A 14,658-nucleotide genomic window follows, 5' to 3' on the forward strand; every position below is an offset into this window, starting at 1 on the left:
CATTAAAAAGCGCTCTTTTAATTTTTTCCTTTTTCTATTAAAATATATATATATATATAAAAACTACACCACTTATTCCGGTTGAGTGTTGAGCTTACTTTTCTTTGTTCCAAATTTTCTGGAAGAATAGTTTTGTAATTAATTAAATTTAGGGTTTCTTTTTCTATTTTTTTTCTTTATAATTATGTGTGGTTATATCCTCTGATGAAATAAACCACAGATTGCATTTTACGATGAATCTTTTACGCTCAGTAATTTGCATTGTATTTTTTACTCATGCTTTTTTTTTCAAGATTCATACATATAGTTTTATTTCTTTTGAAACATTGTTTCAGGAGTTTTTGCGAACATAACGGTTGTTGCAGAATAAAAAAATAGTTTATAATTATTTCTATATGATTTTTTACATACCAATATTTTTGTTTCTTATTCGTTAAAAAAATTCGCTTATTTTTCAGAAAATTCGCAAAGTTTAGGCATTTGATTAAAAAGCATAGAATAATTTTTATGAAATCCGTAAGTACTATAAAAAAATTGAGTATGTTATTTTTCATGTTTTTTTTTATAGAATAAACGATACGCACTCTCAATGTAGCATGAACTTTTTTTATAAATATTTCCATTTTACGAAACATAAATTTTAACTGATGCATACTTTAAAAAAATGAGATTTCGTTACATTAGCTACGCATCATTGTGTTAGCGAATTAAAAACATTTGTTTTAATGTTCTTTAGAAACGATTGAACTTCTCAAAATGGTCACGGATAATGATTGCAAAAAAGTGCTCCTTTACATTTTCTAAAGTAGAAGTAAGTGCTTCAGGAACTTGTAAAATGTTTTGTACTTTCTCAGATTTAAACGGTATTTGTTGGCAAAAAAAACAACAACAATTCAAACTGTTTTTTAACGTAGAGTTCTTCCTACTGTGTGAAAAGCACTTGCAGTTGGTGCAGTTGCTAGTTTCTACTTATTCGTATTTATCAAGTCCTAAAAATGACTCATTGGAGAATAAATATGCATTCTGTATGCAAAATTAGCTTAAGTAGAAAAAAATTTTAATCTTTAATCGAACACAAAAATTAAAATAACACACTTTTATGTAGAGCCATGACGGTCTGTGCTTAAAGACATTGAGGACTGGGATTCGATCCTCAGTGGTTCTTTTGGCCAGCCCAGCTTCAAATAGAGAAGAACCAGCTTGTACGAGAAGTAAAATATGTGCAATGTGTTGACTTCATAGCTACAATCATGCAACTGAGCAGAATATTGAGGAGCCTTAACTTCTGTAACCCCCTAGAGCACAACGAACTGCAAGAATCCTTTATTTTTACAGTTTCATATAAGACATTTATAGTTCAACACTCAAATAAAACATAAGCAGTTTTTTTAAAGAATTTTTTCTCACACATTTTACATTTATTGGTTAATAAAAAGCTCTATACTCAATATTTTCTTTCTTCAAATTGACTTATTAATAAGATATTCTTTGAGAAATAGGGCTATATTTGTTTATGTTTATTTATCAAAAGTTTTATCATGAATGAGATTATTTTTATCAAATATATTTTTATCAACCCCTTGACCCAGATGGGACACCCATGTCTTTTTATGAATTTTTTTTTCTGACGTTCTTTACACTCAAAAATGCATTTTTGTATTTTCTAATTGTATAAAAAACGGTCTAATAGTTACTAAAGAAAATCTGTGAGATTATTAGATTTCTATCTTTACTAAAGTATAAAATTCGAAAAAGATAGTTTGGAATTCTTTTTTTCATTCACATTCAAAACTTCATCACTAATTGATTTTTTAAATTAAAGAAATTTCAGCAAAAATTAACTGTTTCTTTTAGATCTTATTAACTGTAAACAAGGGCAAAATTTGGAAAAAAATCTATATTCCTGGGAGTTAGCCGTGTTTGGAAGATTATACATTTAGCACCAAAAGGAACCTGTGTTTTATGCTATATTTCGTTAGCATAATTTTTGAAATGCTAAATATAATTGTCTTTCACTTATTTTGACCTAAATCGTTTGGTAAAAATATTCTTTGTCAAAGGGTTAATAAAATGTTTTTCAATACATGTCGCTATTCGTTTTAATGTTATTATGCTAAAAAACGTTTTTAACTAGATAGATAATGAAATATACATACTTAGTTCTTTCTTTATGTCAAGCCAGCTACTTGTTGTAAACTCACACTTTTTACTATCTTGTTCGTTATCCATTTGAGGACCTTCATATTCTGTAGAAGCTAAAAGCTCAACAATTTCAGCTTCTCTTAAACCAAAACTAGTACACGTGAGATACGTTGATATTTTTCGTATCATCTCAACACCATATTTATTTTCTAAATCTATGAAAAATAAGTTCACTAATTCTTTCAGTGTTAAGGGCACATCTTTTTCTGCAATGCTTTTGGAGGAGGTCCAATTTTTGGCCACATTTGATAAAAGTTTCACGCACAAGGAACTCAAAGACTTATCTCCAATTTGTTCTTTAACTAACTGCCACTGTTCTGGGGTCAGGGAATACTTATTATCTTTTAAATTGGATTGCATCATGCTTAAAGCCGATTGTCCAGTAACCGGTAATATGTGTACGAAATTTTCATGGGTTGATATTCTGCTTTTTAGTAAACCTAAAATTTTCTCCTCTTCCTCAGCAATGGAACATATTATGTGGACGTTTGGCGGAAGGTTCCATGGAAGCCAGCCAAGGATGGAAGCTTGGTTATTTGGCGCGCATCGTAAAGAATGCAGATTGTCAAGCACTATGACAAGGTCATCACTTTTAGCTTCCACTAACTTGATCAAGTCTTGAAACCATATGCTGAGCTTTCCAAGTTCAAAACTGTAGTGACTTGGACTTATTTCAAACCCGAACAATAAGCTGATGTGGAGACACAGATTGCGTAATAGTTCGGGTGTGAAAGATGTGCAAGGACTTCTTCCGACATGGCGAATGATGCGGACAACATCGTTTCCTAGCCACTCTGGACAGTACATGAATACCTGTAATAACAACAAAAAAATTTTAAGCTTTTGTAACACCATAAAATAAATGAAATACTTAAGAAGAATATAACTTAAATTAGTATTATTGTTATGCGTTTTCTAATATGATGTGAACTAAACTCAAGAAAGCTAAAGAATTTTGTTATTGATATTTAACGAAAAGGTTAGAAAATCTGTTTAATAAAAATGATATTCAGAGCATTTGTATTAAAACCTTATAACTTTTTACCATTACTTTTCATTAGGAAGTCATAAGGATTGAAGCACTTTTATTTAAAAATTAGTCTTTAATTATTGGTTCTGAAAACCACATTTACACAACCTGTCAAAATCTATTTTGACAATGAGCCAACCGGCCTGTGTGGGGGCTTAGGGAACTGCCCTTGCATCAGAAAGGTTCTGGGTTCGAATTCCGGGCAAGGCATGGATGTACTATCTGTCCTTACTGTGGGAGCAACGTTGGCCCACCTAATAGGGTGCCAGTGAAAGAGTGGCCAACAAATCTGTGATTCAGGTGCTTGTATGACCTAAGTCATTATTCAGGTGGGCATTGGACAAAAAAAATTGACAATGAATGACGATAATTCATATTTTCATTTCATTTCGCTCCCCTTTTGTTTTAACCGCAAGAGATTTATCGCGTGATATGTGAAAACGTGTCCATCGAGTCAGTATATTCCGCACAAACAAATAAATGAAAAAATTGCTTTATTATTGCAATTCATTCCGTTTTTTAAGATTCCAAAACATTTATTAAAAAAGTAAAAAGCTTAGTAAAGATTAAAAAAACCAAGACTTGGTTTGTTTAATACCAATATTTTTATAGTAATATACAGTGGGCAAAAAAATGGACAAACCTGAATAACTTTTGATCTAATGATCGAATCCTCGCGTTCTAGGACTTAATCTTAATGTTTCGAGGTAGTGACTTCAAATATTTTAGTTATTTAGAGCAGACGATATTTTAAGTAATGAAATCAGAGATAAAAACGGACCTTCTCTAAGTGAACATACATTTTGTTTCGATGGATTCGAATTTCTGACCCCAAAAGTAAAGGAGTTAGCTGCAATCTGGGAAATATGGTCCCAATAACTTGGTCAGGAAGGTGCTCCAAAGTTTGGACCATTTAATGCTAATTTTACTTTTTGCGTGAAAGTGAATTGAAAAATTTTTGCACACAATTATAACATTCGCTTTGCCATAAATAACTCCATGCAAAAAATAACTTTTCCTAAATATTTATTATTTTTTATTACTTTATTTAATAATGGTCAAAAATTTTGAATTGCAAGGTATACAATTTCTTGCACAATTTTAAAGAACTTAATTTTGCAAGGCAAAATGCAAAATTTGAGCAAAATTGGTCGGTCGAATAGTTCCTAAGAAAACAAATTTTAAATGTTTTCAATTCAATTTCTCAGGAATTATTAACAATATTGCACGAAAAATAAGTTTGAATACAAAATCAAAATTGCCTTTTTCAGCTCGCCAAGTTTTAAGGCAGTAGTATAAATGTGACTAAGACTTCAGAGTTTTTAAATTGCATTGCAGCTCCCAGATACTTCCCAGCTAAAATTATGGCTATTAATAAAGATCATAACTTGTTCTATGACACTATTTTGATATAGAGAAACTCTCATACAGACCTTATCTTCTTCAAAAATGGTCTAAAGATTCGGAAAGGCTTTATTAAAGAGGATTTGATGTTGTAACAGGAAAAGATAAACGAAAACGTGAAACCTTTACATTAGATTTTACTTTTCATTTACTTCACTTAGTGCATTTGCTTTATTTAAGTTTAAAATTAGTTAAGAGAAAATGCAAGACGTTTTGTTTTTATTAGTATGATGATCATATTGGTTGTATATATTCACCTGAGAGAGAAGAGTAGATTTCCCTGATCCATCTTGACCATAGACGATTACGGGTGAATGCCTCATTCGGTTTTCATCTTGAATGATCATCAAATTTTGAATTTGAAGAAGTGCTCCACAGTCACTGTCCAGTGACTGTGATACTCCCAACACCCTTAAATGCTGCCGACTGTTGCTTAAATGACTTTGTGACTCTCTTACTACTTCCTACAAGACAACATACGTCATTTTCATTAAGAGAACACCATTGCTGTGTTTTAATAAGAATATTCAATGAAAGAATAGTATCTATACCTTAACTGAATATAGAGTGAGAACCTCTATAGTAAAATAACCTTCAAATTACAATAACATTGAAAGATTTATTTGTTGTTGATATTAAGAAACATTGAGACATTAGAAATTGATATTAGGGGTGACACTAAGTGAATTTTAAGTGTTACTAATTTTTAAAGTGTTAGAGTTAAGATCTACTTAATAAAGTTCCTTGCAAATTGATTTTTTCACTATCATGCTTCTTTTCACACGCAGAAAAATATCTTGGTAAAATTACCTTACTATAATGATATTTCTGGTTTAAAACTAAACATAATTCTAGTAATAAAACCAATTTGTATGCAATGGTTTACTGGAAATTTTAGTTATCAAAATTATAGCTCCTCACACATTTTGTAAAAAAGTATAAAACTGAAGAATAATAAATTTATTTGGATTTTATGTCATGCTCTAAGGTATCATGCTAAAATTACCAAATATTTAAGAAACTTTATCACTTATTATAAAACATATATTTTATTTTTAATTACCGAGATTATTTTTAATTAAAATTTTATTTTTAATTATTTTTAATTGCCAAAAAATTACCGAACTTTTTAACACTCCCATAAAGATGGACACATGGTAAGTTTTACCCTATTCTGGTATTTTTGACATTATTTTTTTCTCAGTTTATGCATTTTATTTTATTTGTGAGCATTAACAGTAATAAAAATATGAGTTCATGAGGGTCATATAAATTAATAGTTAATGAATTTATGGAATATTCCTGATGCTTTGCTAGCGAAACTTTACAAAGTCTTGCATTTAGCAGGCGAATAAGTACCGAAGGAAAAAATTTCAAAGACTAGGAAGATTATTTTAATGGTAGCACAGAGCTAAGCATCACAAACTAAAGCTAAGGGAAAATTCAAATTTTTTTGGTGGATAAAAGCTATTAGATAAACTCATGTATTTTAAATTTAAGTATTTTTTATTCTCTTTAAAAATTCGATCTATTTAACTTTTTTGCATTACTTTTATCTGACGAAAAGAAATGAAATGAGAAAAATTAAGTTTTTGCCATAAATAAATAATTAAAAAAACTTTTTATTTTTTAATAATACATTATATTATCTCCTAACATGGAACAAATCAAATACTTACGTTTACTGATGTAGTTTTGGTAGTTTAATCCGTTATTGAAACTAAAAAAATAATATGAAAACTATCTTCATTAGGGAGTTCCAACCGTGACTATTTCCTTACAAACTAATGCTTTTATCTCTTTTTCCTTTACGTATTTTTTCTTTTATGTGTTTTTTCTTCTTTGAAATATGCGACGATATACTAGATCATTTTTCTGCAATATGTTTATAGTCTTTACTCTCGAAAAACAATAATTTGTCTTCTTTTTTTAATGTCTGGAGAAAAAAAACAGATCTATCTGTTATTTTTAGGAAGGTACTTAGTGAAAAACTTTTTATGCTTTTCTACTCTTAGATACTTCCAAAATTAAGGTACATATAACTGCCATTTTTTTATTTTAGATTCAAATTATTTTGTAATAGACAATCTGAAGCATGAATAAATATTATTTAGTTTAGGAAGAAAGGAAAAGGATATTTTTGCAGTTTTTTATAAATCTTTGTTACTTTAGCGAAAGTTATTATATATTATTATTTTATTCAAGTTGGGGAGTACCAGGGAAACGATTACTATTAATGATTCTAAGCATGAAAATAAAATAAAAACTGATCTTAAATAAAAAAAAATAGAATGAGGGAGAAAGGAGAAAAATACTTTAATCAGGGAATTTTCATACAAATGAATTAACAAATAACAAAACTGATGAAAAAGGGGATTAATGAAATGCCTTAAAAATACTCTTATAAAAGATAAAAAAAATAAATAAAAAGTTTGATAATAAACTAGTATTTTATAGAATGTAGTTTGACGATACATTTTTTTATCATAGCTTTCCATTTTTTAATCATTTTAATCAAAACGCAATAGTTAACGTGAACGCAATATTTAATGTTCTTATTATTTAAAAAATACTATTAGAACTAATTAAAAGTAATTGGGAGTGATTATTTAAAAACCGATTGGAATTTTAAAAAAATATTTTAAAAATTGATGCTTTTTTTCTAAGGAAAAGAAATGCATTTAAGCAAACAGAAACTTAAATAGAGATTTAGACAAAATGTTAATTTTTTTCAGTTTATTTTATTTTGGTGATATTAAGTAGTATTTATTCACTGAGAAAAAAAAGTATAGTAAAAACTACCTAAATAATTAATATAGTAAAATTAATTGTGTTTTTCTGGCTCTCTGGAAGCACCAGACCGGTAATTTCTACAGAAGCGCTTTGGTGATGATTTTGATGAAATTAACTATAAAACAATGTTTTATAATATGTGGTAAAAATTAGTAAATGAGATAAAATTTAGTAATTTTATAATTATATCTTAGAGTAGGGCATAAAAACGTTTATTCGCTTTAGTTTACTTTTCAGTTTCGTATTTTTTAACTAAATGTGTGGTAATAAGAAGTGTAACTTTAAAACCCAGAAATTACAAAAATCCGTTACCGTATAACGGAGCATTTTTTCCTAATGAATGGCTTGAAATATAGTATGTTTCAATTTTTAATACTAGAATTATGATTTTTTTTTTAGCAGATGTGTCTTCACCATGTAATACAGTAATTTTACAGGAACTTGTTTTGCACTCTATATTCTCTCCAAAAAATCAAATTGTTAGTTTGAATTAACTTAACTTCGGAATTTAGTTAACTTCATTATTTATTCAATGAAGCAAAAATTACCTACTCTAAAAGTTACGTTTATGAGTAAAATTAATATTAGTTCAGCGTTTATTTAATTTAGTTAAATAGTTTTTTAATAATCGTTTAACTTTTTTTTTATTAAGCAGTATTATATGTTTTTAATCCTTTCTTATAATACATTTTTGTGTAGACATTATTTTTAATAAAAATTTATTTTATTAAAGATTTATTTTTTTAAACATTTGAAATTTAATATTTACTTGAATTGGTTTCCGAATTCTTGGAGGAAGATTTTGCCAATCCGGTGTTGTGGCAGCTATGTCTTCATCTACTAATGTTTTTATGCTGGTGAAGATGGAGTTACCGAATTTTTCCAAATAATATTTGTGCTCTCTATAACTCGTATCCAAACCACCTTCTTTCCATTGTACGCTAAAAATTTTAAAGGTGTTTCATTAAATTAGATACATCGTGCTAAATATTCACTTTCATGTATTATTTACCTTAAATTACACTGAAAAATATTTTTTATCAATGTTTTCCGTTGCATTACATTTTTTAACGAAATTTTTTATCTTGGATATTTTCAAGTCATTGATTCCAAAGCTGGAATCGGTTTCTCTCTGCAAGCTATAGTTTTTAAATATCATTTTCAGTATATTTTTTGTACTGTACAAGTTTAAAAACGTTATATTTATGACATGGGATTGCGTAAATGTTATGAGAAATTTATAGGGGGGTTAGGAATTTCAGGATTAAATTAGAGTCACATTCTCGGAAGTGACATACACCACTGGAGGCACTTCCCTCTTATGAATTATTTCTTCGTGTACTTTTGAACATATACCCTCAATTGCGTACGACGACATTTCCGGACATGGGTTCCCATACAATTATAATTCTGATGATGTGCCCTAACTTCCCTAGAAATTTACATTTACATCATCCCTTGTAATACATAACGTTTTTAAACTTGTACATTTCGACAAAAAGTAGGCTGAAATTTGGAAAAGCAAAAACTGTAGTTTTAGGAGTAAAACTAATTTCAGATTTGAAACTACCACACTTGAATCAGGCAAGTTCAAGTATTTTTGTTAATGCAACGAAATATTTGTTCCCTAGTGTTATTTAGACAATTTTGGACTGAAAATGTGGACGAATTCTTTTTGGAAAATCTTACTTGAAATAGTGAATATTTTTGCGATTGACATAGAATATGACATCATCAATTAAATTCTGAACTCCCGAAGCAGATTCTTCATCAATTGTGAAGTTCTCATGTGAAGATACATCTACGTATTGAGAGATTGCGGAATCATTTGTTACCAGACCTAAATAGAAAAAGGAGTTATAAGGTTGGAAAAACTCTTCATATTATTAAGTAATAGTCACAGTAAGTAATTATTAAGTAATACACTATTGTCTTCTTCTTATTTAAAGATTTTGAGATATTACAATTACATTTGCTTCTTTCCATTTCCTGACTACTGTTTTGTTTTTCTAACTCTTACTTTTTTATGCTATGATATTGATATTGTTATTTTTTACTATTAATTTATAATGTTTTTCGTTGCAATTTTTCTGTAATTATCATCACGTTTGGACACTATATAATACTTAATTTGCATTCAGAGAAAAATTAATTAATAATGCAATGTAAATAATTTAGTTTCCACTAAGTTTTCATAATTAATATTAACATTATAATAAAAAGTATAGTAGGGGAGAGTGGGGTCAATTGCAACAAGGTACGATTGTAACAGAGCAAAAATTTCGAGTGCCGGGTTCCAGATTTGGTTCCAAGATGGCGCACAAGGTGTATTTAATAAATCTACATGTACACCCCTGCTGGCAACCATTTTTATGTACTTTTGAAAGAGTTACATCACAAACGATATTTTCACGCTACGTAAGTACTTTTTTTGGTATTAGAATATTATATTGTAACAAAGTAATTTTGTTTAAACAAATAAAAATTATTAACCGAATATGTAAGTTGACACCTTAATTAACATTTAAAAAAAAAGATTAGTTTTGTTAATTAACTAGCATTGTTTTTAACAAATGAAGCTGAAATGGCGTCTTGGGGACGATTGTAACAATAAGTAAAGGGACCATTGCTGAAAATAAATAATCTTATGTTTACAAACCATTACTTAACTCTTTAAGAACCACCAATAGTTTCCTATATCATTTATATTATGTTGCATTATTTTATTTGTCGCCTTTCACAGCATAAATTAAAATTTTTAACCCCTTAAAGTTAAAAGTTTAACCCTTTAGGTCTCTGCTCATTATCATTTTTGCTCCTAAAATATCACTACTATTTTGATCAATAAAAAAATATATCATAACTATGATAATATGTATAATTAACTATGTTTTAGTTGAATTTATGAACTGTTACAACTGACGCCGTAAGTGGGGACAATCGTAACAAGTGCACGACTGTCAAAAATTGTTAATAACTAATATAATAACATTTAAAATAAGGTTTTTTTTTCTAGTAGAGGATAGTCTACTTTATTCGTCTGTCAATTAATACTAATCATATATTGGATTTTTTGTTAGTTAAAAATAGTTAAGTAAAAAATGTTACAATTGACCCCACTCTCCCCTATTGTATAATTTTCTCTTTTAACTAGAGTGTTTTTCAAGGGTACTGTTTTTTACAATTAATACAATACTTCCCATTTTATTAGATAATATGACTTTTCATTTAATCTTGATAATATTTAATTTAAATTCAACGAAAAGATTATTAGAATGCAGTGTAAATAAGTTAATTTCCATGAATTTTTCGTAGTCAATATAAACATTCTAATAATAATTATTGCATAAATTTACCTTTTAACTACAGTGTTTTAAGACTATCACTCTTTGCAATATTTCCTATTTTCGAAGTTTATATCATCTTTTACGTAAGTTTTGACGATTTATTCTTGATATGAACGAAAATAAATTACGCGTTTGAAGTTAATTTACTCTGAAACTATAACTATAAATCCACTTGATTTTTAAAGTAGTGAGTAGACCTGAATCCAAATAACATTAAACTTTCTAAGAAAAAGCTGGTTATTACAGCACTCTGGAGAATCCGAACAGTGAAATATATCAAACTTACGATCTATGCACTTGTTATTTATTTCCTATTTCATAAAATATTCATCTAAATTATAGTACTTTAGGGGAGAATTGTGAAATGTTAAAGCTTTATTTTGAACATTATTTTACCTAACAACTTCTGGATAAAATAATGCGACTTCCCATCAAAAACAGAAAATATTTTATAACGTCTTATAAATGTGTATGACGTGAAAGCGGTGAGTTACAATATATATTATATTGATTTTGAATTTTTTTTAAAACGCTGGGTACTAAGTTAAAATATTGTTTTATTTTCTTTTAAAATATTTAAGTAACCATAAGTAAACCTTCATCATCGTCTCAAACAGAATACTCCTTTTACTTCACCAATAATATGTTATACAATGAAGAATTCCGGATCAAATTACGGTTAAAAAAACCGGCACTCAGTGTGCCGGTACTTATCACGGTAATATCAATTTTTGCTGAACATGACACAAATTATAATATACCGTATTTTTTACAGAAATAATTACTGTAAAATCATTGAATCATTCTAATAAAAAAATATTGCTTTAAAAGTTACGGTATAATATTTTACGGTAAATTGGATTTAACGGAAGATGTACTAAAATGACGGTACTTTACGCCATAATTTTATCCTGAATTTTTTACAATCTTTGTTTAAACCAGTTGTTGAGAAACTTTCAATCAGCACTCACCAGGGAAACGAGTGAAAACAGAAAAAAACAAGAAAAATATTCAGATTATTAAAAAATTATTCAAAGAAAGGACTTTAATTTTACTGAAGTTTTACTTTCAAATTTGACCTTTAAATCTCAAATATCAAATTAGACACAAAAGTACAGTGAGAATAAAAACTTGCATGCATTTTTTCCGCTTAATATTTTTATTTCTTATTTAGATATTTTTTATTTCTAAAGTAATCTTATTTATTTCTAAAGTAATAAATCATATTTCATGAAGTGAAAATTAACTAAAAATTAAAATTTTTATATCTGAGATAAAACTGGTAAAATATTAACAGTTTTTTGAACGAAGGAAAGACCGTAGGATGTAAATGAATCAAAAATATCTGAAAGTACTATTCGTAAATTGAGAAAATAATTTTTTCGCACAACGAATTTGTGGATGTTACCTTAAAGATTGATTACTTAAAGCAGTGTTTCCCAAAGTGTGGTAGGCGTACCCCCAGGGGTACGGGAACTGGTTAACGGGGGTACCAGGGTGCGTAGCCAAATTATTCAACAAAAATTAAGCACTTTTTAAGCACCTTTTTTTTGACGGTTTTATCTTATTTTAACCGTCATTGTTTTTGATAATTGTCAAAAGTTATGAAATTTTGAATCGTGTAAAACGAATGGCGTTTTCATACGCTACGGACTGACAATAAGCCGAAATAGATTGGGTTTGAATTTATTGTGAAAACGTTGAGTAGAACAATATAAACTGTGTCTCTTTGCATAATTTGAAACGAAAATCGACATAGTAAGGGAAAAATCTCATTTTGAAAAAGCGAAAATTAAGCACCTTTTAAAAACGCTCAATGAAAAAAACACCCTTAAGGGCTTTTAAAAAACGAAAATCGAAAATAAGCACCTTAAAGCACTGTTTAAAAACGATACGCACCCTGGGGTACGCGTTCTTATGCGAAATATCTTGCGAAAAACGAAAATTTCAAACTTTTTATTTAAAAACAAATCTAGCCATGAAAATTTACGATTATGTATTTTTCTATTGGCTATTTTTTGCAAAGTTAACAGTTATTAGTTAACAGTAGTGGTGGCAACAGCCAGTTGTGATCTTTAACTTCTGTGCAATTTTTTTACAGTAAAAAATACATTCATTTTTTTATTAGTGGTACACAGCGTTACGAAAAATTTAGAAAGGGTACACAAAAGTCATAAGTTTGGGAAACACTGACTTGAAGTGATGCCAAATGGTGTTTTATGTATTTGGTTCAAACTTGCTGAATTAAATTTTTAATTAAAATTTAATTCAACAATTTAATTTTATTGCAGCAATTATTAATCGTTTATGAAAACGTGGGAAAAAATGAATGACTATCGAATAAATTAAAAAAAAGCATACTAGGATGTAAGTAAGGTTTAATTTAGATGTGTGTTATTTTTGGGTTAAAAAAATATCTCTTAAGCCTTTTAAATGAATAAATATATCGGAAAATTATTCTAATACGATAATAATTGATTCCAATTAGCTTTAATCGTCATTGGAAGCAAAAAAATATCTGTTAATAGAAGATTACGATTTGCTTTTTCAAAACGAAGTTCTCTTTCTTTTAAAAAAAATATTTAAACTGAATTAAGATAGTAAAGTACATACTCTTTTTATCGAATGTAAGTTTAGCAATAAAAGATCTAATAAAACACATTTATCTTTTTTCAAGTTATTTACGATAATTTAAAGATTAGTATAATCCATACGTTTAATGACCCGTTCAAGTGATGTTTATTGCTTTCCAGTACTCAAATCAATTTATTGGTGGTAGAAAATCGTTGAGTGAAAATTAAAATTAAGTGAGACTCATTTCAAATGAAGTGTAAATATTTCATCGTCTGCGAATCTGAGTTTGCTGAAGAATTTAATTTTAACACAGAAATCGACACCAGAGTAAATTTTAATTTCGATTTCTGTACAGAGGCATACTTAGACCACCAATCGAAACTAAATTATAATCAGTCTCGAAATCATTTAAATTATAGGACGTTTAATTTTCTGAGAGGCAAGTTGAAAATTTACGCAATTAAATTATAGCTTAAGATGCCTTGCTGTATTTTATGAGCACTACTGGGAAATAGCGGATTTCGAAAGTGCGTTTAAATATTTGCTTTACATTTGCAGACAGTTACTCTCCAGTGATAGTGTTCTACAAATTTTATTGTACATTTGAACGTCAAAATTGGCCTTTAGGATAAAACTTTGATTTGCAAATCAGTAATTTTCTCGACATTTTTGTGTTAAAATATTGTTAATTGAATTTTGACTTCTCAACTTCTCAAATAAATACTTAAAGGACACATTTAAATCTTTTACACGTTTTGCTTAAATTAGAATAATGATAAACATAAAATTTTGAATAGTTTACAAAGTAGAAGAAAAATTATGTCATAAATTACCATCTATTTGCCTTATCACACAGATCATTCTTTGTTGAGCATTTGTAGACAGGCCTAGGGCAAAGTCTAGCTGGTTGTATACACCTAGAACAAAATGAGTAGTTTCTATTGTTACAGTCATTTCATTGTACATAAGGGTTTCTCAAAATTGAGCAAAATTGCATCAAATTATCTCAGAAACAAATAATAGTTGAATTTGAAAGCTCATTATATTCAAAGTTAAAACAATAAGTACTCATTTTTTATCAAAATGCATAGCCTTAAAAGTAATGTGGAGGAAGAGATTTGAGATGTTAATCGGCTGCCGACCGGATTCGAATCAAAGAGCTCCGGAATGATGATAGGATGGTTTAACCACCATAGTTATGTATCCCAGATGGTTAGGAAGCTTTATACAGTGATCACCGCAATGACATACTAATATCCAATATCAGTGGTTCTATGGGTTATAATTTCGAAACATGTTCACAATAGC

The 14,658-nt window shown here is 28.6% G+C and overlaps 1 protein-coding gene across 1 annotated transcript in view; it reads right to left on the reverse strand.

Moving 5' to 3' along the window:
• Window positions 1–14,658, reverse strand: part of LOC107450170 (NACHT and WD repeat domain-containing protein 2-like) — a 147,872-nt gene that overhangs the window by 44,905 nt on the left and 88,309 nt on the right. Inside the window, exons 6-10 of the mRNA XM_071178889.2 lie at window positions 14,184–14,267; window positions 9,119–9,269; window positions 8,199–8,370; window positions 4,894–5,100; window positions 2,157–3,015 (exon numbers count right to left, since the gene is read on the reverse strand). Coding sequence (XP_071034990.2) covers window positions 2,157–3,015; window positions 4,894–5,100; window positions 8,199–8,370; window positions 9,119–9,269; window positions 14,184–14,267 — 1,473 coding nt within the window. The remainder of the gene's footprint in view (window positions 1–2,156; window positions 3,016–4,893; window positions 5,101–8,198; window positions 8,371–9,118; window positions 9,270–14,183; window positions 14,268–14,658) is intronic.

This window comes from Parasteatoda tepidariorum, chromosome 6 (assembly GCF_982258835.1).
Source record: "Parasteatoda tepidariorum strain Cologne lab strain chromosome 6, Ptep-v5.0, whole genome shotgun sequence".
Lineage (NCBI taxonomy): Eukaryota > Metazoa > Arthropoda > Arachnida > Araneae > Theridiidae > Parasteatoda > Parasteatoda tepidariorum.